Here is a 27,696-nt window from a genome sequence, read left to right as displayed (position 1 = left end):
GATAGTGTTACTGCCATTAGCAGATAGATTTGTAACGAGTATGGCTTTCAAAATTGAAAAACCACAAAACTTTCTTCGTTGTTATTGCCCAGTAGTGAGTTGTGAAAGACTGTAATAAGCCACTAGCTTAGTGGTGTGCATTATTAATCGAATTCGTTTCGTCCAGATATGTCGTGGATTAAAACATTGCAATGATTATTTTTTTAAATAGTAATATTTAAAAGTATTTTTACATTTAAACTTCAAATTGTGTTTAATATTGATCATTTATAAACAATATTTACAAATAAATCATAATATTTAATAATAACAGAATAATTTCTTAAGTTTTACTGAAATATAATATGTTTTACAATAAAATTATAATAATAAAATAATTTTTATACATTAAAATAATAATATCGTACTGCAGGATAATGCATTTTCATTTTTTTTTTTCTTTTTTATTAAACATGTTTCCAATTGAAATTTTCAATATTTTATTTTTTAAAGTTCAATTTGTCGCGCGATGTATACACACGAAACTTCAAAATGTTGCACAAACAACGCGTAATACACATCACATCCGCCATTTTGGGTTACAGTGACGTCATTAGGCATGTTTTTCTAGATGATACACATCACTCCTTGCCTTTAGATTTATATCGAATATTATCCAATCAATCGACGAGGTGATTTCAATTGGTTCCGTTCGGTTCGAAGAATTCCAGTTACCGTTTCAACCCAGGTCATCTGTCCGACTTGCCCGCGTTGTGCAAGTGGTTCGGAGCGTCCGCGAACGCGAATTTCAACCTGTACGCTTCAGCGACTAACACACTTATGTTCGAATCTGTCCAGTTCTGCGTCGGAACGTTTTGGAGCAATATCATGAGGCCTTGGAAGTCCTTTTCTAATATCAATCTCTCCCTCCAGTGGAGTAGGAATGCAGCGCATACATACAGTTGGAAGATCGCGAATCCGTCCGATTCTGCTAGGTAGGTGTCCCACAAGCGTATGGTGCAGGGCAGGGGTATCTCTCTTGTTAGTAGGTTATTCATCCATCGGAATGAGAACTGGAGGTAGTCGACTCCGTGCTTTTGTAAGTGTTCGTGTAGTGGTAGGTCGATTCGTCTTATTAGTTCTTTGAGCTGATTCACCTGTAAGAGAAGAAAACTTTACTTTAATTCATTTATATTATATCCATATCTTCTATATATTAATACGTGAAGCAAACACTTTTTACCCAAAATTCCACGGAGGAGTATGAAATTTCGCAGACTTAGATATAGTTTATATAGAGAAGGAGTGCAGAATGCTAATATATTTTTTTAAAATATGCATAAAAAATACATAAAATAAAAAAACATTACACACACTACCACGTAAGTATTGTATTGTATTGTTGTGGGCTCGGTTTTCCGCATTTAGACACAAGGGTGGTCCGTTATGCGTGAAAAGTGTGCTGACTAGTTCAGCCAGCCCAGCTCCTTCCAGAAGCTCAGAAGCCTCCTGGGGCGTTCACAGGCTTCTCGGAGCGTCCTTATTTCCTTAAGGAATACTACCACGTATATATACTCTTTTGTTTAATGTTCAAACTTATAATTTAAGCTAAGTATGCTTGAAATTCGACCACTGGGCGACCGCTAGTATTCAAAAATACATGACATAGTAGTATAGCAATAAAAAATTTGGTTATTTATTTATTTATTAATATGATATGATTTAGAATTTTTGAGTATTATTTTTGAGTTTCCTAATACAGACTCCAGTACTCAACATCAAACTATCGACACTATAATCATTAAGATTATAATTTCTTTTATAAATGCACTAGACGAATAAACGCATAATTATAAGAATTACTTCATAACATAAACAATCAAATCCCATATTCGTGAAACTTATTTTATTTTTATTTATAATATATATATAACGGCGCGTGATATATTTTAAAGGAAATAATTAAATTTTGATTTGATTAATACTGTTGTTATGTGAAATTATTTACGTTAATAACGAATTATGTGCTTTATTACGATTATTGTATTTTGGAGCAGGTAAACACCGGATGGAGTTGTCAGTCAGGTGTCAGTTCGGTCGCTGGTCACTTTTTGGATTGACAGCGGACGTGTGACATGTACTCGCAAACCCATCAGCTCCAAATCAGTCTGTTTCTTTGTAATCTTTTCAAATTCAGTTTCTTAAATTATTTTGCCAATTAAAATTAGTTCGATAATATTTCGTGGTGGTATAATTATTTGTTTTGAAACCTTTGTAAACAACATCCATGATGGACGATTCTGAGAGAGCACCCGCTAAGAATAACCATGATGAAGAGAGTCCGGACTATCCTGAGAATTCGCTCGGCGCTCCTTCATATATATATATATAAAGAATTGCATATCATTTCTTTTTAAATTAATCGTTCAAAATTTCTTAAAACCAGCGAGTCATTAACTTATATATGTATAAAAAATACAATAAAATTTATTACATTCATTTATTTATCATTAATACCATCAGCCTTATCTGCACTGATTGACAACAATTGGGAGCTGATAAAAGTCTTAAAATAATACTATTATTGATGAATATACGATATCAGCCGATTGGCAGGTTTTAAGCCTAATTAAACCTAAACATTTTTGAATATCATATCAAAAATTGACCGCTCCAGCGGGATTCGAACCCGCGTCTCCGACTGACCGTGTCGGCGCTCTACGACCCGACCCGACACGGTCAGTCGGAAACGCGGGTTCGAATCCCGCTGGAGCGGTCAATTTTTGATATGATATTCAAAAATGTTTAGAATTTCCTAATGTGTGGGTAACACAAAAATAAAAATCGTAAATACTAATTAAACCTGTTCTCCATTTGGAGACAAAGTTATCTTTCTGTTCGACGAGTAGACACATTGGTGACATAAACCGACTGATGGGTTAACGGTTTCAATTCCCGCATATAATAACTTTTGGTATATTATGCCATAACGATATTCGTCAACTCTATTTAAATTTTTTTATATGACTAGGGCGTCAAACTGATTATGAACCGACTGATGGTAAGCGGTTACCAGTCTAATGATCAGCATCGCAAGCGCGTCGCTGACCCTACCCCCGACACACCCCAGGAGCTCTGGCCACATTACTCACCACAGGATCACATTACTCACCACAGGATCACAACACTCAACACTGCTTTAGAATAGTATTATTTGACTATGATCTTCTGTAAGGTTTAAGGGTTTCCCAAACCGGGCTGCTGCAAATTCTGTACATGACATTTCTTGATGGTGTAACTTACCATTGTATTGGGTATCTTAAATACATTTTTAGTCGGTCTGTTTCAGATTTTGAACAAGATATTATATTAAAATCTTGCTGTGCCTACCTCAATAAGTTTGTACATATGTATATGACAAGTATACAATTTAATTAGTGCTACCATAAAGGGATATTTTTATTTTATAACAGTTTATATTAGAAATATTGCGCTCAAGTAAACACTATCTATATTTCTTATCAAGATTTGTATGATATAGAACCTGTTTTGTAATAAGTTGATAAAAAGTGTCTAAAATATGCACTTATCTGATAAAACATCTTAGCTATTGGTGAGGAGATAAGTGTACAGTACCTAGCCATAAATAATGAACATCAAGCTTTGAGCGTTATAGTCCAAATACCAGACCCCAAACCTTCTTTTTAAAATCTATCTCATCCTTAATTTTAAATTCCGTAAATAATGTTTTATCAACTCTTTATACTGCTATATTGTAAACTGGATTTTTATTTTTTAAATTAAAATTTGTTTTATATTCTCTTTATGTATTATTTGTACAATTTTTGGCCCTTTCTAAGTAATACTTGTTCAAGCAAACAGTGTCATTAGTTTCATTATTTAAATATATAGTTTATATTATAATATAATATATAATAATTAAAGATAACAAATGATAAAAAATATTTAAAACAGTAAATTTCAAAAGAATAATATTGTGTTTGATAGCAAACGAAAAAAACTAACTTCAATTAAATCGATAAGTAATACAACGTAAGTAGACCAAAAAAATTAAAAACACACTAGTCGTCTCTACGATTTTCGAGGGTTCCCCTCAACTTCTCTGGGATTCCATCATCATATCCTGGTTTCCTTATCATGGTAACACGCATGGGATATCTCCTTTCCAACAAAAAAGAATTATCAAAATCGGTTCATAAGCAATACATAATAAAAAAAAATATATATAACGTCGAATTGAGAAACGTCCCCTTTTTTGAAGCCGATTAAAAAACGACTATTTTAGAACAAAATTATAAAAATAAATCGTAACAGAACAGTATTTTAAAATAATTAATTATTTACCTTATATTGTATTCCGAGCTGTGCAAATATGTAATTATCCTGAATGCTATCGAGGAACTTTGAGAGACACCAAAAGGAATCCGCTTCGATGATGTCCCGTTGCTGTTCAGTCAAACTGTCCAGTGGGAAATTATCCAGCTCCTTACCCGGAGCCGCTTCTTGGAGGAACACCATGAAGAATGGAGTCACCAGGTCATTGATGCCCTGGACGTAGCCGGACGCCGGGTGCCGTATTGCCCATATATATAGGATGCGTTCGAACATAACCTGGATTATGAATGGAAATTTCATTAATGCTGAGGATTTATAATTTTATTTCCAATTAGTTTCAAATTTAAAATTAGTTTTTTGTAAATATCTGACGATTTTTGTATGACAATTATTACGCTATTTGACGGATGACAGTATCCCAAAGATAAATGTTTATGATTTATTTTTCATTTACACAACTGAATTCCAATTTATTTATGGGATATTTGTATTCGTAATTTTGAATCGAACAGTTGCGGTTTATTAACTGAATTTTTAAAGCCTATCCTAACTTAAGCAGAGGATAAACTTATAGGACAACTAGTGAAACCAACCCTGAGTAGGACAATCATTCTCTAACTCACAGTGGGGTATTGTGGAGGATTACATTCAAACCATCCTGTGACATTTTTAATGGCTATTTTTATTCAGTGATATTTTTGAGATTTTATTTAAAGCTTTTAAGTTTTTCATAAAGTAATTTTTGAAATTCTATCATTCCTGGTTTATATAATTTATTATATTAAATTCCTGGTTAATATTATTTAGTTATTAAAAAATTTCTATAACAAGCACTATTTATATTTATATCAAAGTGTAGTTTTAAGTTTTAGTCTCTATTAATATGTTAACTTGATCACAATACAATTTTCTAGATTTTACTTCATAATTTATAAAAATGAAAATAGTATTTTTTGAATTTATAAATAAAAATAAATAAAATATCACTACGTGTAAGAAGCCGTCCATAAAAGATGTCATGCGATATTTTATCGTTTTGGAAATATTTTCAGTGACCCTCTAAATATATTAAGTCACAATAGCAAGGTCTAGCATACATTTCAATAATTAAATTTTATTGATTTGATGATTGTATTTACTTTGCATACAAACGAAATAAAACCCGACTTTAATTCATCAACCAGTAACACAACGTAGATAGAAAAAAAAAATAGTCATGTAAATACGCATTATTACAGATCACTCAAAAAGTACTCGTCAGACCTTGATTAAAATTAAACGGGGCCACATGACAAGCAACACCTTTTAATGAAAATAAGAATCATCGAAATCGGTCCGTCCAGTACAAAACTACAAAGTCATGAGGTAAAACGTATAGTTCGCGTCATGTAAAAAGAACGCTGAAAGAAACTGGAGGGGGTGCGTTTGCGCATGGGTATACTCGCGCACAAGTACTACTGTTTTATTTTTTAATTAGGCTTTCACTCGCGGCTTCGTATAATGGTTTTTGGTAGGTACATTAAAAAATACTAGAAATACAAGTGCGAATAATTCGGACTAAATAAGTATAATAATTATCACTTTACAAAATCACAATTTTTTTTTAAACAAAAGCAATAACAAATTTTTTAGTTATTCAAATGTCGTATTCAAAAATAATAATTATCTGTACTCTCGATATTCGTATCTTAATAGTTTTTATGTGTTTAAAATGATAAATTGATAATTGTTTTTTAGTGAAATAAATAGTAAATGGAGAATTTTGTAATTTAAAACTTTTGTGCGCGATAATAATTTGAGTCGACGTCGAACTGTCAACCGCTCTCAACCAATAGCACACCGGCAAGCATGCGACAGTGATAAACACTCCCGTCCCCCTACCCCGTACCACCAAATAGACCGATAAATCGCTTCTGCGCAGCTTCAAGGCCAGCGTTCTTTTTACATGACGCGAACTATACCACAATTTAAAAAAAAAAACCGTCGAATTGAGAACCTGATCCTGTTTTGATGTCGGTAAAAATAGATTAAAAATCTTCAACTTGTCATCTTGTCATCTTGTCACTCTAAGCATGGACACCCGCATCCATTATTTGCTTACGTATTTTATAGAAAATCGGTAAGGTTCATAAATCTAACTTTGCAAGACTAAAGTTAATCTTACGCTAATGGAAAGACAACGTTATCACTGCAAACAAACCTGTACGGTTATTTGTTGGAACAAAGCCACGAGTGGGCTCATTCTCGGTATATCGATGTGTATCTGTCTGTATGTGTCTTCCTCTCGTTCTGCATCGTAGTACTGTCGCACCAGATGCTTGTAATCTGCTCTCTTTCTTTCCAGGGTCTCCGCTCTTCTCTCCGCGTTGGCTGGCAGATAGCCCGCCAATAGTCGCCACGTTACTGCTCTGGCCTGAAACAATTATGTAATATTATGTTTATGTGTTACCAGAAATGTATATTGGCTCAAGAGGCATAAAACTGCATCACTATCTTAAAATACTAGAGAGAATGCTGCAACTATTAAAAATTGGTGTTAAATTCACCAAATATGATTATAACAAAATAGCCAATTGCCGAAAACAAAAAAGAAAAAAGTTTATGCAGCGGTGGATTTACACTAGGGGTAGTCGGTGCAAGTGTCCAGGGCGGCAAACTTTTTAGGGCGCCTAAATTTTGAAAGTAAATTTTTTTTGTCCTATCAAGATTGCTCAGTATAATTAATATAATTCTAGGCACTTTTAGTAAAAATTAATAATCAAAATGATTTAATCAATTTATTTCCTTGGAGATTTAAAATATTAATCCATTTTTCTATTATCTGGAATTAAAGAAATTAAATTAGATTTTTTTTGAAAAAAGAAATAATTTCGGAATAATATTTTGCATTTTTTCAAACATATACTTTAATCAATCGATGAATTTAAAAAGCTGTTATAACTTATCGATTGCAACAATTAATTTTAATTTAAACGAATTTTTACAACTTGGATAATAGAGAAATTTGTTAACGGGCTGAACGTTTAAGAAATGTTTATTTTTCATTAGATGAAGAATTTGTGCACTTCATGCTTATTGCACTGAAAAAATGATGGAACAGAAATCGGCTTTGGATCTTTTGGTGGAAATCGTCTATCGAATATTTATGGCATTAGCTGTAACAGACTGTTGCGCAGAAGGATCGTTTTCATGTTCGAAGAGAGTTAAAACTTTTTACGTTTAACAATGGCAGCTAATAGACTCAATAGCTCAGCTATTCTATGCATCGGATCCGACGTACTTCAACGTTTGGATTGTGAAGATTTAACCGACGAATTCGCAATTCAAAAAGTTAGATGTGCACAGCCAAACTGTGACAAAATTAATATAATATAACTAGCTGACGCGGCAAACGTTGCCTTGCCGCTAAACGCTATTTTAAAATAGGGGTTTGTGGTAGAAGGGTGAAAATTTAGGGTTGTATGTATTTTTCAACGCCAAATCATAATAAAATAAAAAATAATTTATCTAAAAATTTAAAAAAAAATTAGGGGTGGACTACCCTTAACATTTAGGCGGATGAAAAATAGATGATGTTCGATTCTCAGATCTACCCAATATGTACACAAAATTTCATGAGAATCGGTCAAGCCGTTTCGGAGTTTAACTACAAACACGAAAAGATTATGAGTCACCCTTAGTACCAAAATAATTGCGAGAGAAAAAAACAAATATTTATTTATGTTTTTGGAATATATAATCTTATATATAAAATTCTCGTGTCAAAATGTTAGTTACCATACTCCTCCGAAACGGCTGGACCGATCTTTATGAAATTTTGTGTGCACATCGGGTAGGTCTGAGAATCGGCCAACATTTATTTTTCATAATGAATATAAATGATAAGGGTGACCCACACCTAAATATTTTACTTTTTATTTTTGTGACAAAATTTACATTTTTATTTTATTATGATTAGGCATTGTATAATACATACAACCCTAAGTTTTCACCCTTCTACCACCAACCCCTATTTTAATAGCGTTTAACGGCAAGACAAAGTTTGCTGGATCAGCTTGTAATATACAATAAATAAGATATGTTAATTTAAAAAAATAAAATATTTAAACTATAAGTTTAAGTATAATTCCAGTATTGGGGCGGATTTTTTTGACGCGCCCAGGAGCGGCATTAAGTTTAAATCCAGTCCAGAGTATATGTATCAAATAGATTTTAATAAATAATATACAGACTCAACCTGAAATCACAAATAGAGTATTCTTCATTGTTAAGCTCGAAATTTATAAATTTGTTTATTTTTTTTTAATTTAATGTCTACGATTTGACTGAGTATTGTAATTACATTCCAATAGCCTCTAGAAAGACTGACTTCCTGTATGAAGTCCAAACAAAACTCAACATAAACTGTTAAGTAATCATGGATATTTGGTCTTCAGAATAAGTAAGTCTAGTCCCCTCTGGAATAACAAATATATACTGTACAGGAAACGCCCAGATCAAACAATCATCCGTATAATATATACAACACGTCACAAATAATTAGAATTAAAATCATTAGGAATTCAATTCACAAACAAGACCTAGGGGTGATACTAGATTCCAAAATGACTTTTGTAAATCATATCGATAGAATAATTTCTAAAGCATATAGTCAACTAGGTTTCATATCACGAGTTTGCAACACATTTAAAAATATAGGTTGTATCAAAATTTTATATTTCTGCTTCGTTCGAACTATACTGGAATACGCTTGTAGTATATGGGCCCCTGTATACAATGTACACATCGACAGGATTGAATCACTCCAGAAAAAAATTATAAAACTTTTAAATTTCAAAAGTTACAGAACCTGTCCCACCTATGTTGAATCATGTAAACACTACCAAATTGAATCCCTATCCCAACGTCGTAAGCAGTACGATATTATCTTATTACATGATATCGTGAGTGGGAGAATAGATTGCAGTGAGCTTTTATCCCAGATTGAATTCCGAATACCATCAAGACGCTCTAGACATATTAAACCATTGTTCCATACACCTCGAGTAAAAACTAATTACGCACGTAACTCGGTCCTCTGCCGTATTGTCAATACGTACAACACGCAGTATCCAAACTTAGACCTGTTTCACCTAAGAACGAAGACGGCACTTAAAAAAGAAATCAAAATGATGCATTTTTCGTAGTATCATCTAAAATATTCAAAACCAGCACCTACAGATTTACACACAAACCCACACTAATACACCTTCGTCTTACATGCACACACCTACACGAACACGCATTCACCTTTTCATGTCTTACACTCACCTCTAACTGCAGTGGATGGGATGGAACATAGCCGTTTACTTTTTACTACTTTCTGTTATTTTTTTTAAATATAGTGTCTAGTTATGTATTTTATAAAGATTAATATTTTTATATATCAGTGTGATCCTATTTTGGCCATATTTGTACATTATATTGTAACATACTATTGTAACATAACGCTGTCGGATTGCCTATAAAATAAATAAACAATTAAATTATTATTAGAATGGAATAAACTAGAATAGATATTTTTGTTCAGAAACATACATAGTTAAGACATTTTATAGCTATAAACAATGTTTTGGTAGCACAATAACAAGGTAAGTTATCTTATTTTATTATATTTAATTATAATTTACTTATAAAAATTTAAATTATTCTAATTTTTATTTTTATTAATATGATTTATAATAATTATATACTATTTAACTTGTTTTATTTTTTTATTATTTTCTTTTCACAGTGACGAGATTTAGTAAACATTGTCTAAATGAGGTTTTCAGGTAATCAGGTTTCAAACTCAATTTTGCAGAAGGCCACATTTTGAGTTTAGAATGTGTTGGCAGGCCAGATAAAAAAAAAAAACACGTATCAAAGCTTTCAAGAGGAATCAAGTGAAGTCATGATTCTTTTTTCTGTGACACATTGCTATCCATGTGTGCCCTGTATCTTTGACATCCCTGGTCTAAATCATATTTGATGTCATATTAATTACTTTTATTATTTCTTTTCTTGATACAATCTGTTATTATTGAGTCAGATGCTCTGATTTTAACTGTTTGAAGTAATTCCCACGGCACAAAGAAACCTTGTGTGGCAATCACTACAATGTGTGAAGTATTTATACATTTTTGCTGTTTCTGGATAAAAATATAAATATAAAACAGTGTATAATAAAGTATATAAAAATATATATTCCTATTAAATAAAAGTTACCTATTTTCTTTATACATAACTACTTGCATTATATTTAAAATAAAAAAATCTCACATAAGATCAAGTATATACTTGATTTGTTTCAGGAGTAATATAATGATATATCAAGATATAAAAGTACACAAACTAATATGTCTTGTATTACTTCGAATGTAAGACATATAATGGTCTGTACTTTAGTATAGTTGAGTGTTCAAGGCTGTTTCAAACAATTAACTAGAATATGTAATGTGTATATATTGTAGAACCTGACTTTTCATTTATGTTATTTTGTTACTAAACTTGAATGAAAATGAAATTAATAATTAATGATATGGGATTAGGTTAGTTTGTTTTATTGTAAATATAATTATTTGAATAATTAATAACGTTTTATGGTGCGAAATCAGGTTTGTTAAGTATATAAATTACCAAATATAGTATTATTAGTGTTACCTTAGTTGGTATTCCAGACCAGCTGAGCTGCTTCAACTCGTTCAAGTCCAAAACGGAACTCTCGAGAACTTGCTGAAACCTCTCGAGTTTGGATTCACTACTCTCTTCCCGGGAGGTGAGCGCCGACAGTCTCACAGGACGCGGTCGGCCCGGATAGTGACGCATAAGACCCGAATTCCCGGGAGCACTACCGATTTTACGTACTTCATTCTTTCTCACAGCCAACGCCTCCTCCCTAGGTTTAACTGTAACACTCTCACTATCGACTTTGACGTCATTTTTGTTTACGTTCTTAGTACTATTGCGATGTGAATTAATAACATTTAAAGCTGCTGTCTGCGATATGGCCTTTGATATCTTCGTCTCCGCTATGCCGGAGATGATGTCGTCGTCCCCCAGGTCCCAGGCGTCGTTCACGGACGCCTGGAATTGCTGATACGATGACCCCGACATAACCTCGCCTCGCTCGACCCTCTGACACGGTCTGCCCGGAACCGCTCGCTGCGGAGTCTTCCAGAACGTGTCGGCCACCAATCCGTTCTTGTCATGTTCGGCTTGGTCGCTTTCCATAATAACTTATATCAAGAGACATTCTAAATAACTTTTGCTGGACAACAAAATATTACGAAAATGTTGATATGACATATCAATCGGTCATAGACAAGTTTTGATGATTGTAAATTGTCATTTGATTTATACCACGGCTACAAAACAGATAACTAGAATCATATTGGGTAAATTCAAATATAAAATTAATAAGAGTAATATTAATTAAACATCTTTAATGAGTTTGTTTTTCTGCTAATGCACCTAATTCTTTGGGTCCGTCGTCGCTATTTGTTGATAAGTTTAAACTATTGTTAATATGTTGACAATGACATTTATTTTCATTGATAAAAGGTTGTAAATATTTTCTTGTGAATTTTATTTGAATGTGAACCGACTATTTTTTTTTTCAAAATTAAAATAATAACCATCGAAGTATACTTTATAAAACGTAGTTTACGAAAATTGGGATAGTAAAACACTTCAATTTTATTGTAATACTTTAAAAAAAAATCGTGGTTTCCAGGTGGCTTGTTAGATCAATATGGATATAAAATTATAATAACATACATCTACTTAAAATGGCGAGCCCTAACCCTGATACCGATTTATCATCCATGTTTATACAAAGAAGTGATGTCAAAACTTGTAAAAGTCCGACAAAATCTGAACCATCTTCTCGAAGAAATTCGCTAAAAAATATACCAGCGGAAGTCATTACGGTTAAAGATTTTTTCGACTTTATGAAAACAGCTTATCAAGTTTATGAACACTTAGAAGGTGATGAGGATGAAGGATGTAAAATTAACTGGGAGGAATTGACTAAGTTGACGGTGATCAATCACGTTATTGAACAGCAAGAAAGAGATCTTTTATACCAAACTGCCTTTACTGAACAAAAACCTATTACCAGTAAAAGCGATACTGCGATCGAAAGAAGAAATAGTGAAGAATGTACGGAAAAGCGTTACAGCTGTAGCGAAATCGAAGGTAAATCATGGCCATAGACTAACTTTTTTTTCGAACATTCATTTATGTACTTACCACTTGGTTTCAGGCAAAAGTCGCAGGCGTTCCTTACCTTCAGAAGCTAGAGTAGAAATGCTTGGTGTTTGGACAGAAGCTAACCTAAATTGCAAGTTGAATGATGTATGAAACTATTCCATATTAAATTTTTTCTTTTTTTATCTTTCCATAGCATTTCAACAAATTTTACGCATAAAACGCTATATATGTTATAGGTGATTAACGAAGGCATATTGGATTCTATTTTGCCTTATTTGGTAGGTTACAAAAAGCCAACAAAAACCATAAGCGTGTATACTCCGATAATAAAGAAAACATCATCAAACACCTCGTCCGAAGTTAAAAAGCCCGCCAGTTTTGGAGGTGGGTAGTTTTTGTAAATGGTTTAAAAACAATAATGAGTTAATATATTTTTAACTACTTTTCATGTTTTTAGCATTTGTGAACGAAAAAGAATCCAGAGATCGTCTAGGAAGACGTAAATCTTCGGTTGCTGCCGCACAAGAACGCGTAAATCAAAAACAGGAGTAAGCTTTTTTTACAACAAATTATAACCATTTTAAAAAGTATACATCATCTTAAAAGTAAACGATCAGAATACAAAAAAAAAAAAATTAAGTATGTACGTGTGAAGTTATAACAGTTTCTACGTCATCTCTATATTGAGAATACAGTCTGAATAAAAAAAAAAAAAAACATTGTTAGACAGTTTAAGAACATCGTTAGAAGTTTTAAAAACGAATAATAATAAATATAATAAAAAAATAAATAATATTAAAAGGTTAAATATTGTACAATTACGCTTATTATTTACAATTTCACTCAAGCAAATATATCCGATATGGTCTAGTGGCTAGGATACCTGGCTCTCACCCAGGAGGCTCGGGTTCGATTCCCGGTATCGGAATATCTTTTTAGTTTTTTTGTTATGTATAATTTTATAAACAGATATTAATTTTTGAATTTGTAAACAAAAATGATTAATGACTCAAAACTTTTTTTTTTTACATTTGAGTTTTTTTAGACTGCTTGTACGAACATCGTATATTGCAAATTTTCGTAAATGTAATATTTAAAATTTTAAATATCTACGTATCTATATACGAATAGAGGTACCATGGGCGCACTACCCACAAATTTTTAGGGGTGGTGCAAAACAAACAAATTTTAACTGAATTTTTCATATTAAAATCTATAATTGTGTTTGCTCGCAAACGAAAAAAAAACCGACTTCAATTACATCGACAAGTAAATACAACGTAGATCGACGAAACAATAGTCAAGTAACTACGCGTTATCAAAGATTACTCAAAAAGTAGTTATCAGATCTCGATAAAATTTATATGTGACCACATGATAAACACCAGCTTTCGATTAAATTAAAAATTATCAAAATCGGTACACCCAGTAATAAGTTATTACGGATTTTCGAGAGTTTCCCTCGATTTCTCTGGGATCCCATCATCAGATCCTGGTTTCCTTATCAAGGTACTAAACTAGGGATATCCCCTTTCCAACAAAAAAAGAATTATCAAAATCGGTATATCCAGTAGAAAGTTATGCGGTATAATACAACGTAGGTCGACGAAAAAAGCGTCAAGTAAAAACGCATTATTAGATATAACTCGAAAAGTAGTTGTTGGATCTCAAATAAATTTAAATGGGACCAATTGGCACACACCACCTTTCGATTGAAACAAAATTTGTCGAAATCGGTCTACCCGGTCAAAAGTTCTGATGTAACATACATAAAAAAAAAATACAGTCGAATTGAGAACCTCCTCCTTTTTTGGAAGTCGGTTAAAAATATCAATTATAAGCTGTGACTCTGGGTAAGGAAGACAGATAGGCCGCGAATTCAGCGTCCCACATTTTGTTATTTTGCGAAATTTAGTAATCGTAAACTTGTAAATGACAATTATTTTTATTCGTCAATAATAAGGAATGTATTACGAGTCATATCTATAACTGTTACCATGTTCTCATATGCTATTTCAAGATTATTGTTTGTTAGCTACGCCAAGCGGTTTAATATGTGTTATCTCATAACGTGTTTCTGAATGTACCGATTTTAATGATTCTTCATATATTCCAATGCTGATGCTCATAATGACACAACGAGACGAATATCTTTTAAATTGTCTCATTTTTAATTTTAATTGCCTATGTCGGATTATGTATTTATGTTCATAATGTTGCTCGACTAGCCCGTTGGCGCACTCGGTGGTGGCCCCGCTTTTTGCTTCGCGGGTTGCGGGTTCAATTCCCGCATAATTCTGGGTGTAATTTTTGTATTTATAAACGTATTATTTCCATGTTAATTTATCAAAATAAAAATAAGCTACAAGCGTCGGCTATTACCTATAACACAAGCGAGTTGCTTACTTTAGGAACAGACGACCGTGTGTGTGTTAAAGATAATAAAAAAATGTTCTAATTTTATAACGACTAAGAATTGCGATTCAAAGATGATAATAATCCATCACGGTGATTGACACCATATTTATTTTACTTACCATATTTATTTCATGTACTATTTATTATTAAGTACAACTTTTACCCGCGGCTTTGCTCGCAGTGATTTAAAAAATAAAATAAAAGTATCCTATGTTACTTCTAATACCTCTAAGCATATGTGTACAAAGTTTATGATGATCTGTTAAGTAGTTTTCGCGTGAAAGCGTAACAAACAAACTTACATTCATATTTATAATATTAGATAGATGGGATTTTATTTCTATTTTTATATAGATATATTTTTGGGGAATGGTTCAATATACTTAGCAAGTGATTTTTTCCAGCGGTGACGTAGAAATTCACGTGTGTGACGAAGTTAAAGGTCTGAAGAAAGACTTCAGGTGTCCGCAGAAGTTGCTCGTGTCGAAGATGGGATACTTTGCTGATGTGACCGCCGGCCAGAGGCTCGAGGACATGGACATTTCTGTTCACTGTGATATTCAGGTGAAAGTGGTAGCGAGGTATATCACATACTGACGTATACACGCATATACAGGGTTCTGCGTTCGATTCCCGCCTGTGTCTGTCTGCGTGTATTATATATATTTTTTATATATATGTATCATTTGCACGTATATTTATCGAAAAAAAAAAAAAAAAAAATTGTATGATTTTATTTTTGTGTTACCCACACATTAGGAAATTCTAAACAAAACGTTGGCTTAAACCGAATATAAAATCTTCATCACACTTAAGATTTTTTAGAAAAAAAAAAACGAGATCGACCTAAATAGGGCGCAGTAGGACCTTAAGGCTGTGCTGCTACTGCTGCTACTGCTGTGTGCTGTGTGGCTACAGCACTAAAGAATTTAGCCACCCCCTCTCTTCCCGTGGGTGTCGTAAGAGGCGACTAAGGGATAACAAGGTTCCACAACCACCTTGGAACTTAAGAAGCCGACTGATGGCGGGATAACCATCCAACTGCTGGCTTTGAAATACACAGGCCGAAGACGGGCAGCAGCGTCTTCGGTGCGACAAAGCCAGTACTGCGGTCACCAACCCGCCTGCCCAGCGTGGTGACTATGGGCAAAACACATGAGTTCACGTTATTTTTGGCGTAAGCTTGTGGAGGCCTATGTCCAGCAGTGGACTGTATAGGCTGTAATGATGAGGACCTTAAGGAGATAAAGCCTAATAATACTGATATGAAATAGTATTGTTTCTATACAATGAAGTACAGACGACAATGCGATTGCGTTGTGTGTGGTTCAGGCGTCCATGACTACAATACCAGGCGGACCGTATGTTCGTTTGTCAGCTTATGGGCAAAAAAATAATTTTATCTAGTGGCCCTAAAATATCCGGCTACTGCTTATAACATCAGAATAGTAGGTAATATGAATTTAGTTTAAATTTTTATACTTACACAGTCACAATTACATTTCATTCTACGACTTACTGCGATTCACTTCAGCCTATCGCAGTCCACTACTGGACATAGGCCACAAGTTCACGCCAAAGATGGCGTGAACTCATGTGTGTTGCCCATAGTCACCGCGCTGGGCAGGCGGGTTGGTGAGCGCAGAGCTGACTTTGTCCCACCGGAGACGCTACGCTATGCGATTATTACTTTGAAACTCCCAATATTAAATTTTTCTCTGTTTCTTCATTAATTATTTTGTATACGGCTATTTGATTGTATAGACTTTGTCTGAAATAAACTTATTATTATTATTATAAATCCTTATTAATCATTATTTATAAAACCATATTTATTGTTAGATCTTCGATTGGCTGATGCGATGGGTGAAGCGTGATACGATCTTGGTGGCGGACTGGCCGCTGCTCGACCCTCACAATGTTGTACCAATCCTTGTGTCAGCCTCGTTTTTGCAAGTGAGTTACGTGTTTCTTGTATTGATTTATTATGTAACAAGTTTAGTATGTTATTAAGATTAATTTGATTTTATTTATACGATACTTTACGTAAAGACTTATACTTAATTTAGATTAGGAATGATGAGTTAATAATTTCAGAAGTTGTTTGATTAATTGTAGAATATAATATGTCATGCAGTCAATTTAATTGGAAACATTAAATTATGGTTTAGATTACTTTTTCATTTTATGTACAAGAATATTTTGAAACTAAAGTTATGTTCATTAAATTTGTTTGAACGCGGTTATTGCGTCACATCATCGGTTGACCACATTTCCTATTTATTTACTCTGATTTATAAAACCATGTATATGCATATGCATAGGAGAACTTTCTAAAACTGATAGTCTTCATTTCTCATGCAGATGGAACCGCTGTTACACGACTGCCTCATCTACTGCCACGCTCACATGAACGACATCGTCAAAACTTCAACAAATCTAGCATGCCTTAGCGACGCACTTTTAACCAGGTAATAATTTACTGGTGATACTTAGTAGGCTTAGGACGTCAGATAGTTTCTTTGTACTAAGTAATCTTGGTGAAAAGACTATGAAAAAGATGAATTCTCAACATGATTACAAGTATTGTTGAAATGAGAAGAAAAGAACTTCAGTGGAGTAGTGATGAGGGTTGGGATATAATGTTTCTCCTTAAGATAAGTAAAGGCTTTTGTCCAATAGTCTAAGTGTTATAATATCATCACTTCAGCCTAATACAGTCTGTCCACTGCTAGACATAGGGCTCCAAGAGTTCGCGCCAAAAATGGCGTGAACTCATGTGTTTTGCCCATAGTCACAACACCGGGCAGGCGGGTTGACCGCAGGGCTGGCTTTGTGGTACATGTGTCGTTATAGTATAGAATATGTAATTATTAGATTAGCAGCAATGTACACCAATGCTGAGCTGGAGGCTGTCCGTGATCGCAAAGACAAGATACAGTCCCGGCTGTACTGCAAGATGATTTTGTCCCTCGCTGAACCAGTGCCGGAGACCCTTCGAGGACATTACGCTACTTTGGCCACGCTCTTCAAGTGCAGCAAGTAATAAATACGTTTTTCGAAAACGGTTCTTCTGCATTATTATTCCTAGCTACATATTGACCTGGTTCTGCCGTCCGGCTAACACTTTTCCATTTTACTCGATATTGTCCTTTTTCATAATCTAATTATTTATATTATTATTGTATTAATTTATGGGTAGAACAAAGGAAAATTTTGGCTGCGATGAACTTGCCTTGAAATATATAGGATCAAATTCTGCTGCTAACAGATAATTAAATTTCATGATATTTGGGATGCCTTTAAATATTTTTGATAGTCTTATAGTATATTTTTGAATAGAAATAAACTAATAATATTTGAATCCGATCGAGTAATGTGTCTTCTGCTTTTGCTGCTTCTGATAATATTATAGCCAAGGTTTATATATACATAATTATATCCTTTATCACAGGTGTAACAAGTTGCTAGGTCGTCACATAGCTGAGCAAGTTCCGTGCCAGCCAAGCAATATGCGCATAGACAGACGCGGGAATGTCATCTCTACTCATACCAAGTTAGTAATAGTTAGTACTAGACGAGTAATGTGTATCTCTTGCCTACTTAGAATTTGTGCGCTTCTGGGATAACGAGTTTTTTGGTAATTTAAAGCTTTAGTTTTAAATTTTTTACTCACACTGTAACAGCCGCTGAATTTTTTGTCAGCATTGGTTCATCTGCTGCATCTATGTCTTTTTTTTAGTGCAGAACAGTACAGATTTTTTATAATAGGGACATGTCGTGGAGTCTCAACGAGTACATAACATGGCTGTACGGTGAGCTGAGGTCGTGGCGGCGTGTGTACTGGCGCCTGTGGGCCGACTGCCACTTCCTACGCTGCCAGCTCTGCGACTCCTACTTTCCAGCTTATCAGGTATCATCAATACTTACAGTTCAGCACGAAATTTTGAGTGTTATCATGTTTTGAATGTTAACGAAAATTTGGGCTTCCATTAAAATAATGTGAATTTAGGAGGTCATTTTCAAAAGTGGTCATTTAAAAAGTTTCATTGTTTTGAAACGCTATGTTCAAATGTTTTTACATAGTATTTAACCCAATTTAATTTCTTTTAAAAAAATCTTACATAATAAAATTCCTTAAATATACTTTGAAGTTTTTCCCCATTCAAAATAAATATTCCCAAAGTTATTTCAATTCAATTCTGATATCGTACATGGAATTGTGAAAAAGTAGAGATAGCTGTGTGGTTACGGCAGTATTTAAAGAATATTGGCTATATTCTTTACTGCCGTAACCACACAGGCTCTCACCTCACCCTCTCTTCCCGTTGGTATTGTGAGAGGCGACTAAAGGACCACTACCACAGGACACAGGACAGTTCCACTACCAGTACCTTGAAACTTAAAAGGCCGACCGATGGCGGGATAACCATCCAACTGCTGGCTCTGAAATACACTGGTCGAAGACGGGCTGTTGCTTTTGCATCTTCGGTGCGACAAAGTCAGCCCTGCGGTCACCAACCCGCCTGCCCAGCGTGGTGACTATGGGCAAAACACATGAGTTCTCGCCATTTTGTGGCGCGAATTTGTGGAGGCCTATGTCCAGCAGTGGACTGCGATAGGCTGAAGTGATGATGATGAGACATGATTAGTTTTAAAAATTATTTCCTGATATTGGTGCTGAACCACGAGTGCGTGTGCAGATGGAGTGGTGCTCTCAGCACGGTGACGGCGCGCTGGACGGACGCACGCTGCCCACCGCGCGACACGCGTGCTGCGGGGAGCGCGCCTACCGGTTCGAGACCATTCCGCGGAGCACGGTGAGCTGCGTCCAGATACACTGTGTACTGTCGCCGCGACACGCGTGCTGCGGGGAGCGCGCCTACCGGTTCGAGACCATCCCGCGGAGCACGGTGAGCTGCGTCCAGATACACTGTGTACTGTCGTCGTACACGCGTGCTGCGGGGAGCGCGCCTACCGGTTCGAGACCATCCCGCGGAGCACGGTGAGCTGCGTCCAGATACACTGTGTACTGTCGTCGCGACACGCGTGCTGCGGGGAGCGCGCCTACCGGTTCGAGACCATCCCGCGGAGCACGGTGAGCTGCGTCCAGATACACTGTGTACTGTCGTCGTACACGCGTGCTGCGGGGAGCGTATTTTTTAAATAGTATCACTTCCTTGTTATGCTTTATTTAGAGTTTAGGATCTAATGTGATAATTTTGACTGAGTGGGTTTGCTTCATAAATTAATTATGTTTATTCTACATATAAATATAGAATAGGGCACTTTAAGACATTCATATAAATGTTACACAGGGTTGTCAGTTTCGCGAGCACGTACCTGACGAACGGCTGGCCGCCGACGCCGCCGTGATGGAGGTGTACAACAACTTTAGAGACATCATCGCCATGAGGCCGCCGCAGCTGATGTTCCCTGAGAGGCTGACTAGACTTGTGCCGAGAGGTTGTATGCGGGACATGCCTGTACATATACCTATATAAATATCTAAGTTATGATGGATGTACCACTTAATACAGCTTCAAATTTATAGGGCTACTAAATATAAAGGACGGTATACAGCTTTTTTTTTTGTTAAGTAATAATGCGAAATCGGAAGCCTTACTGTCAGTTATTCTCAATATTTTGTTTGTAGCGTTGGCCAAGAAGTAGTGTACCACCCTAAGGTTGAATGCCGCTTGCAGATTCATAGGTGATAAAGATTTCGCTTGCAGATGGATCTGACAACGTTTATTGTCATCTTTATTTAATTATTGATAACGATATTATTTATACTTAATTGAGTTTAAAATGTCATGTATAATAATAACGTATGAATACTTATCAATTAGGTTTACGTCATTATTATAATATGTCTCTTTCAGTAATGTCTTTTAATAACGAGCCTTGTAATTTTCGATGACCAGGAAACTATATCAAAACTGAGACACCACTTTCTTGCCCGACCGTACACTCATAGTTCCAATTTTTTCGAAATACCTGTCTGTATCGTATGTCAATCAGCTTTTAATGAGTATCACTCTGAGAAAAATCTGAATCTTTTCATAACCACTAATATGTGTTATGATCTAAGAGTCTTTAACTGAACATATGATAATTATATTATTCGTAACAATTAGTATTGTGGCTTCTTAATCATACAAATTTTCAACAGAAAGCGGTGAAGATCCAAGCGGTCGTCTTCAATGTAAGGAGGTGTTCTGGTGGGAGGGGATCCAGCTGGTTCCACCTCGCCAGCCCTTGGGCTTGTTGGGCAAACTCTACACCAGCAACACCAAGTTCAACCGTGAGAGTCTTGAGTATTTTCATCCATTGGGGAATGATGACCTGACCTTGTGATGATATGTAGATTTAAGGCACCTTTAACATAAGGAATACCTTGTATTTGTCATAGAATGGCCGTTGAGTAAAAATCATGATGTCAAAAAGAATTAGTAACTTATAACAATTATTTTATAAAAAGCATAATAACTTTCATTTTGTCTTTTTGCATATAAAGAATATAGTACTTATTAATTTTAAATTAGGTAAATGTTATGCGATTAATATCTTTTAAAACTACTTAGCTGAGGTAGCGCATGGTACGAAATATCTTACTCAAAATCTGGACCAGCCCGACTGGGGCAGTACCTTGATCTTACAGAAGATCACACGTAAAAAATAATCCTTTCAAGCAGTGTTGTGTTCCTGTGGTGAGTAAGGTGACCGGATCTCCTGAAGGGATTAAGGGTAGGGTCGGCAACGCACTTGCGATGCTTCTGGTGTTACGGGCATCTATAAGCTACGGTAATCGCTAACCACCAGGTGAGCCGCACGCTTGTTTGCCGACCTAGTAGTATAAACAAAAAAAATGTCCAAGAATTTCCAAAAGATTATCGTCATTCAAGATCGTGAGGTCATCAGTCCTAAGCTATATAATGAGTAAAGTCAGTAGGTCCCAACAGCCGATAGACGACCGCTGTAAATACGCTCTCAACATTGGCATACGTAGATCCATTCATAATGCTTGTCAAAATTTCTGTCTCATTCAGGTCTTTTTTCACGGCACCTCGATATAACTTTATTTTAAATTAATATGTAGATAAAAATATGTTTGCAACATTTTCTGTTTATTGAAAAACTGTATCTACATTACCCATTTCAATTAAATTACAAAGTTATGTAAGAGATGATACACAAGTTATTTGTAACCGGTTTTGGTTTCTTATGGGATTGCGCGTGACAAAAAACCTTTTTCTATTGGTTTAAAATCATCGATGCGGAGAGAAAAATTGGAGCTATTGTAAGTATCACAGCGGTTCATTTAGCGGCGGAATGGAAAGCTTATATAACAATATCATAAACCAAATATTGAACATAGTCACGATAGTTAGTTAGCTAGACGTTTCGATCGATACTGACTCTCGCGCAGCGAACGCGCGCCCCGGATCCCCTGTTCTGGGCGCCACTCGTACTTCTGTGCAGTCGATCAGCGGAAATTGTTCAAGCGGTATATGCGCGACGCCGGAAGTTCGAGAAATCAAACCGAAACCGTCAGTTAAGGAAGACAGTCCAAGAAAGGTAAGTCCGGCTTGAAGGATCCATATGTGTGTACAGTAAATAACTCAAAATATCTTTATGTATAGTGGTTTTATCTATATATTTATCAAATTAAACTAACATTTTGGATGCTGTGTTGCTTATGTAAAATGTTACCGACGCTTTACTGTAGATATTACAAAGAAAGAAAATCATTAGTCTAAATTTTAGAATCATGTAGCGCGTATTTGCAAAACACTAAAATTTCATGCTTTATAGTTTGGGATCATTATTTATGTTATTGTGTGTGTGTCGTAAAAAATAAAAAATAAATATGTTGTCAATGTCCTGTGTTGTCTTGTGAATTTTGTCCTCTTAACTATTTACGATTTTTTACTGTGATGTTTAGATAGTGAAGACTGAAGATAATTCTTTCAGAGTTTTGTGTCTGTGTTCGTTGGGTAACACCAACATATCTTGGAGAGGAGTGTGAGTCTTGGAACGGTTTTTTGTACATATATATAAACATTAATTCTTCTAATTTATCATTGATGATTAGATTTAAGATATTCAAAAAAGGATATTTATTTTTTGTAGGTATACCTTATCGTGATAATTTTTAATAACGTTGACAATTTGATTTTCATTAAAATTAAAAAAAAAGAAAAATATTCTTTACATTTGAAATTTCAGATTACACTCTTTATTTTTCATTAAAAGAGACAATTTGCCAAAAAATAGGATTATTTTAGGGTGTTACAATATTTATAGAGCATACAATTAATAAGTCTTACATCGGTTGTGTCGCAAGCAAGGCGTCGGCAGCGGCGACGTGGACGCGTCGAGTGACTCCAGCGAGCAGAGCTCGGACAGTGACCGCAGCGAGGAGGACGCCCCGCGGCGCTCGCGGGCGCGCGCCAGAGCCCCGCCCCCGCCGCCCGCAGCCAGGAACACGTTAGTTGGACGCACTTTTGAAGTAAAACTTCTTTTTCCACGCTTGACTTGGGGTGTAAGTGAATGCGTAATGAGAGCGTTACGAAAAGTGTCCATGTGATCTATCTATGTATCATAATTTTGTGGGCTGAATGTTTAAGATATTTTTTAGAGACAAGTTTGCAGGTGCCAACTTCGTTTTTAACCAAAATTCATGAGAGTGAAGTGCAATAAAGAAAATATAATCTTTTGTCTGGTGTCCCCATTCATCATAAACTGAGGTAGGGCACAGCAGGAATTTCTCGACCTTACAGAAGACCACAACTAAATAATACTGTTTTCAAGCAGTATTGTGTTCCTGTTGGTGAGTAAGGTGACCAGAGTTCCTGGGGGGGATTGGGTCGGCAACGCGCTTGCGATGCTTCTGGTTTGTCAGGCGTCTATAAGCTACGGTAATCTCTTACCATCAGGTGAGCTGTACGCTTGTTTGCCGAACTAGTGACATAAAAAAAAATGCCAACTTGGGCATCACTACACATGTAGGGTCTATATCTTCATATTCGTGACAGCAACACAAGGCATTTTTCTTAATTTATTTATTTGTATATAATCGAGAGCTTACAATATATACACAGTACAGATTTTAAATAAAAGACATTATAAAACAATATAATACCTTAGAAAGTTAAGTCACAACGTTATGAGTTTATAATTCAGCTGTTTGGAACCGAAGGTAGGTAAACGAGAAACTTTTGTTAAGGATAAATATAGGCTATACCCTATATCTTTATATTTCTGGAAGGGTTCGACGTGGGCGAGCCCAGGGTCGAGTATGGGCGGCCACACAGTCAGCTCGTAGTAACCAAGATGGACAGCGACGATTCGAGGAGCGTGCTGCTGCACATATGCGCGCTACACTCGCCCGGAGGCATCAACGAGCGCCTCGGCAACGTGAGCATCCTGGTTAGTATGCAAAACTGTAGGAACTTAAAGCAGGCCATAAAATCAAAATCAAAACTTCAAAAGCACCTTCGAATCGTCATTTTACTAATTAAAACTACGGTCTCCTGGAGAGGTCTATGCGTGTCGGAGCGTGTGTGGGAATAGACGTGAGCAGTGTTTTTAACCTGCGTAGGCTACCAGCGTAAAATAGATTATTGGTTCTTTTGGTCAACAACTTGCGTATGCAAATACACCTAGGTAACCTTTCCGGTAGACTGTTGCATGTATGGATTATAGTTCCAGTGTGGTCAGTGCCTTAGACTATCTGCTGGACCTCTGCTGTTATGTTTACTCGTGGAAATAACAACAGAGGTCCAGCAGATAGTGTATCTTGAACTGGCTAAAAATGGGATTAAATGTAATGGATATTGTAATTTTGTAACACTGTATCTGGTTCTTGTCGGCAAAGTCTTGTTGCTCCAGGAAGGTTTTCAGGCTCGTTGAGGTACCTATCGTCACTAATAAGAAAAAGCCTAATAGTGGAACCTGTAGCGACATCTATCGAGCAGTATACGAGCTTGGGAACTAGAGAAAACTGATGTATCCTACGTCGCGCTATCAAAGTGATTGAGTATATATGTTACGCTCAAAGATCGAAAACGCTCATTGAGCGGAAAAATAACTCACAACGGGATGTGGTCACAGTAAAACATCCACATAGCGAAATTCGTGTTAAGGCTCTAATGAAAACGCGCACGACGCGTTGTGGCAATCAAAGAAAGACCAAATAGCGAAATTCGTGTCGTGGCTTACATGCTATTCGATCTCAACGCGTTGTGGCAATGAAGAAAAGCCATGACGCGTATGGAATACTATTTGATTACAACGCACACTGCTTTCCGATATAGATCCTACTAGGCCTAGGCTGGAAACGTTTTGGTAGATGTCCTTAAGAAATATTTTTCATTTTATAAAATCACGGCATAACGTGTTTCTCATTATCAAATATATTAAGTATATAATTATATAAATTAAAATGAAACGATATTTATTATTTATTGAGATTACTTTATATTTAAAAAAATCAAAGTATTAAGTAATAAATCACTGAACACAAAATATTCATATCATTTGTAAATTACTCATAATTCACATAAAATGATAAGGGTTTTAATTTTTTCATGACAATTAAAATTATTTCAAGAAATAAAAATATTTAACACAAATGTTTATTGATCACCAATAAACAACAACAATGTACCTATATTAGAAATAACTATAATTGTGAAAAATAAGTATTTGATTGCTATTTATTTTTACTTGAACTATTACTGTGGCATTTTGAGTTGCATTTTATATTCTTGGAGCGACACTTGCACTTTTTATCAATACAGTATCTTTTGCAGTGGCACATTATAAACCCTTGCTTACTTCCAGACGATAACATAGATGCTGAGCGAAGTGTTAACGATGAAGTTGAGGGCACATCACAAATGATAATAAAGTTGTTTTCAGAAAGTGTAAATTCATTACGTGCATAAAGTCTATCGAGTGTACCTTCCTTGTTTCCTAACTGGTAGAGACCTGATGGATTAATGCTCATAACAACACACATAACATTCCTGGGTGCTGCACGTCCTCTATCAACTTCAGGAACTCTAACTAAAACGTTAGTACCAATTTCAACACAGGGAAATTTCAAATTAGACAATGAAACCATTTTGTTTGCCTGTTCCTGTAGACCTAATTTAGCACATTCTCTTTCAACGTTTATGCTATTCTTTCTGAAACAGAGCTTACAAGTTACATTTGCTCTCTTTACTTTTTCTGTAGTCATAATAAAACTGCGATCAGTGCTTGTTTCCACAAACTCACGTAATTTATCGTAAAACAATTCTTTTTTATTCGTCATAATTAGCGCTGACATTAAAATTCACTCTCATAAACAGAAAAGAAATGAATAAAACTGATGTGACAACCTGTCCGTCGTGATATGGTTAACACAATGAATGCTCAGAACGCGTCATGGCTTTTCTTCATTGCCACAACGCGTTGAGATCGAATAGCATGTAAGCCACGACACGAATTTCGCTATTTGGTCTTTCTTTGATTACCACAACGCGTCGTGCGCGTTTTCATTAGAGCCTTAACACGAATTTCGCTATGTGGATGTTTTACTGTGACCACATCGCGTTGTGAGCTATTTTTCCGCTCAATGAGCGTTTTCGATCTTTGAGCGTAACATATATACAAGAACTCGACAACAGCCGTCGGGGCGTTAGCCCGCCAGACTTAACAACCGGTTGGAGGATCCGCCCTTTTCGGTGGTAGACGAGAAATTCAACATCACTTTTCCTTACGCTACTAAAAACCTAATTAAAGGCTGGTAATAAAATAATTATATCATTGTCATGTAAATTAAATTATGATTTAGATAAAATGAATTCAGCCATGGCCCTGCCCACTCAGGCAGTTGTACACCATATTATACTTATCTATGCAGGCGGTGCGTACGCGCGCCTGGAAGCGGAATGGCGGGAGCGCCATGGAGCGCGCGCCCGCCCCGCGCCCTCCGCCCGCGGCCGGCCCGCGCCCAAGTACAAGTGAATACTTGGATCTCACTCTCAATACACACTCTCATAGTAATCTCGTTGTTTTATTTATTTACCTATGTTACATATTTAATTTTTGAATAGTTGAAAATAATCAAAAAATACTTTATTCAAAAGCGCTTTTGAATCGTTTTTTTTAAAATTAATTTTGTTTTAATGAATTAAATTTATAGTTAAAAGTGAAGCAGCTCTCATCGATTCCTAATGTTAACCCTTTACCGCATTGCGTACCATATTTGTACCAAACCATAATTTCAGCAATATTTTTGAAAATTCGATATTTTCTGTCGTTTTGTGCATAGCTTGTCAAATAGGTTACATTAACTATTCGTAATATACAAATCAATGCCATCTACTAGCAATTGTTTGAATTAAATCGTTAACTAAACTTGGCGATCAAGCTGTGACTGCTTCGACGCGTGTTCTCTAACTTCAAAATTATAAAATAAATGTAAAACTTCGTGTTATTGCAAAAAACTATTTATTATACGAAAGAATAACATATAAAAAATATTTATAAGGTAAGTTTTATTGTTTTATGTAGACATAGTAATATTTGTGTAGTGTTAATGGTATGGATCAAATTTGTCACAATATGCAAAAATATTCTTATTCTATTGTACCTTATTTGAACCGTTATGCACTTTCGACAAGTGTTTATTAGATTATCGAATAATAGTTACTA

At 35.4% G+C, this 27,696-nt stretch overlaps 2 protein-coding genes and 1 non-coding gene across 3 annotated transcripts; 2 read left to right on the top strand and 1 right to left on the bottom strand.

Annotated features, from left to right (window-relative positions):
- Positions 1–443: 443 nt before the first annotated feature.
- Positions 444–11,642, bottom strand: LOC123663317 (TBC1 domain family member 22B). Its single transcript, XM_045598004.1, has 4 exons — positions 11,017–11,642; positions 6,536–6,748; positions 4,345–4,611; positions 444–1,136 (listed from the first exon to the last, which is right to left on the bottom strand). Exons 1-4 carry the CDS (start codon positions 11,584–11,586, stop codon positions 729–731), a joined length of 1,458 nt encoding a protein of 485 aa, XP_045453960.1. The 5' UTR covers positions 11,587–11,642; the 3' UTR covers positions 444–728.
- Positions 11,643–12,143: 501 nt separating this feature from the next.
- Positions 12,144–27,045, top strand: LOC123663298 (SANT and BTB domain regulator of class switch recombination). Its single transcript, XM_045597987.1, has 17 exons — positions 12,144–12,552; positions 12,620–12,711; positions 12,804–12,951; positions 13,025–13,115; positions 15,390–15,549; positions 16,828–16,941; positions 17,350–17,456; positions 17,863–18,027; positions 18,440–18,541; positions 18,757–18,898; positions 19,689–19,805; positions 20,304–20,451; positions 21,161–21,292; positions 22,418–22,566; positions 23,336–23,478; positions 24,260–24,420; positions 26,903–27,045. The coding sequence occupies exons 1-17, from the start codon at positions 12,144–12,146 to the stop codon at positions 27,004–27,006; spliced, it is 2,484 nt and encodes an 827-aa protein (XP_045453943.1). The 3' UTR covers positions 27,007–27,045.
- Trnae-cuc lies at positions 13,424–13,495 on the top strand. The gene has a single exon. It is a non-coding gene; the product is annotated as a tRNA-Glu (tRNA).
- Positions 27,046–27,696: the final 651 nt, after the last annotated feature.

This window comes from Melitaea cinxia, chromosome 20 (assembly GCF_905220565.1).
Source record: "Melitaea cinxia chromosome 20, ilMelCinx1.1, whole genome shotgun sequence".
NCBI lineage: Eukaryota > Metazoa > Arthropoda > Insecta > Lepidoptera > Nymphalidae > Melitaea > Melitaea cinxia.
This window is presented reverse-complemented; position numbering and strand designations above follow the sequence as displayed.

Excerpts from the sequence above, each read along its gene's own strand:
- LOC123663317 (XM_045598004.1), bottom strand. The coding sequence starts at position 11,586 with ATGGAAAGCGACCAAGCCGAACATGACAAGAACGGATTGGTGGCCGAC. Across the intron at positions 6,749-11,016 it reads GGTCTGGAATACCAACTAAG|GCCAGAGCAGTAACGTGGCG; the intron begins GTAACACTAATA and ends TAATTGTTTCAG. Across the intron at positions 1,137-4,344 it reads AGCTCGGAATACAATATAAG|GTGAATCAGCTCAAAGAACT; the intron begins GTAAATAATTAA and ends CTTCTCTTACAG.
- LOC123663298 (XM_045597987.1), top strand. The coding sequence starts at position 12,144 with ATGGCGAGCCCTAACCCTGATACCGATTTATCATCCATGTTTATACAA. Across the intron at positions 12,553-12,619 it reads CAGCTGTAGCGAAATCGAAG|GCAAAAGTCGCAGGCGTTCC; the intron begins GTAAATCATGGC and ends ACTTGGTTTCAG. Across the intron at positions 12,712-12,803 it reads TAAATTGCAAGTTGAATGAT|GTGATTAACGAAGGCATATT; the intron begins GTATGAAACTAT and ends TATATGTTATAG.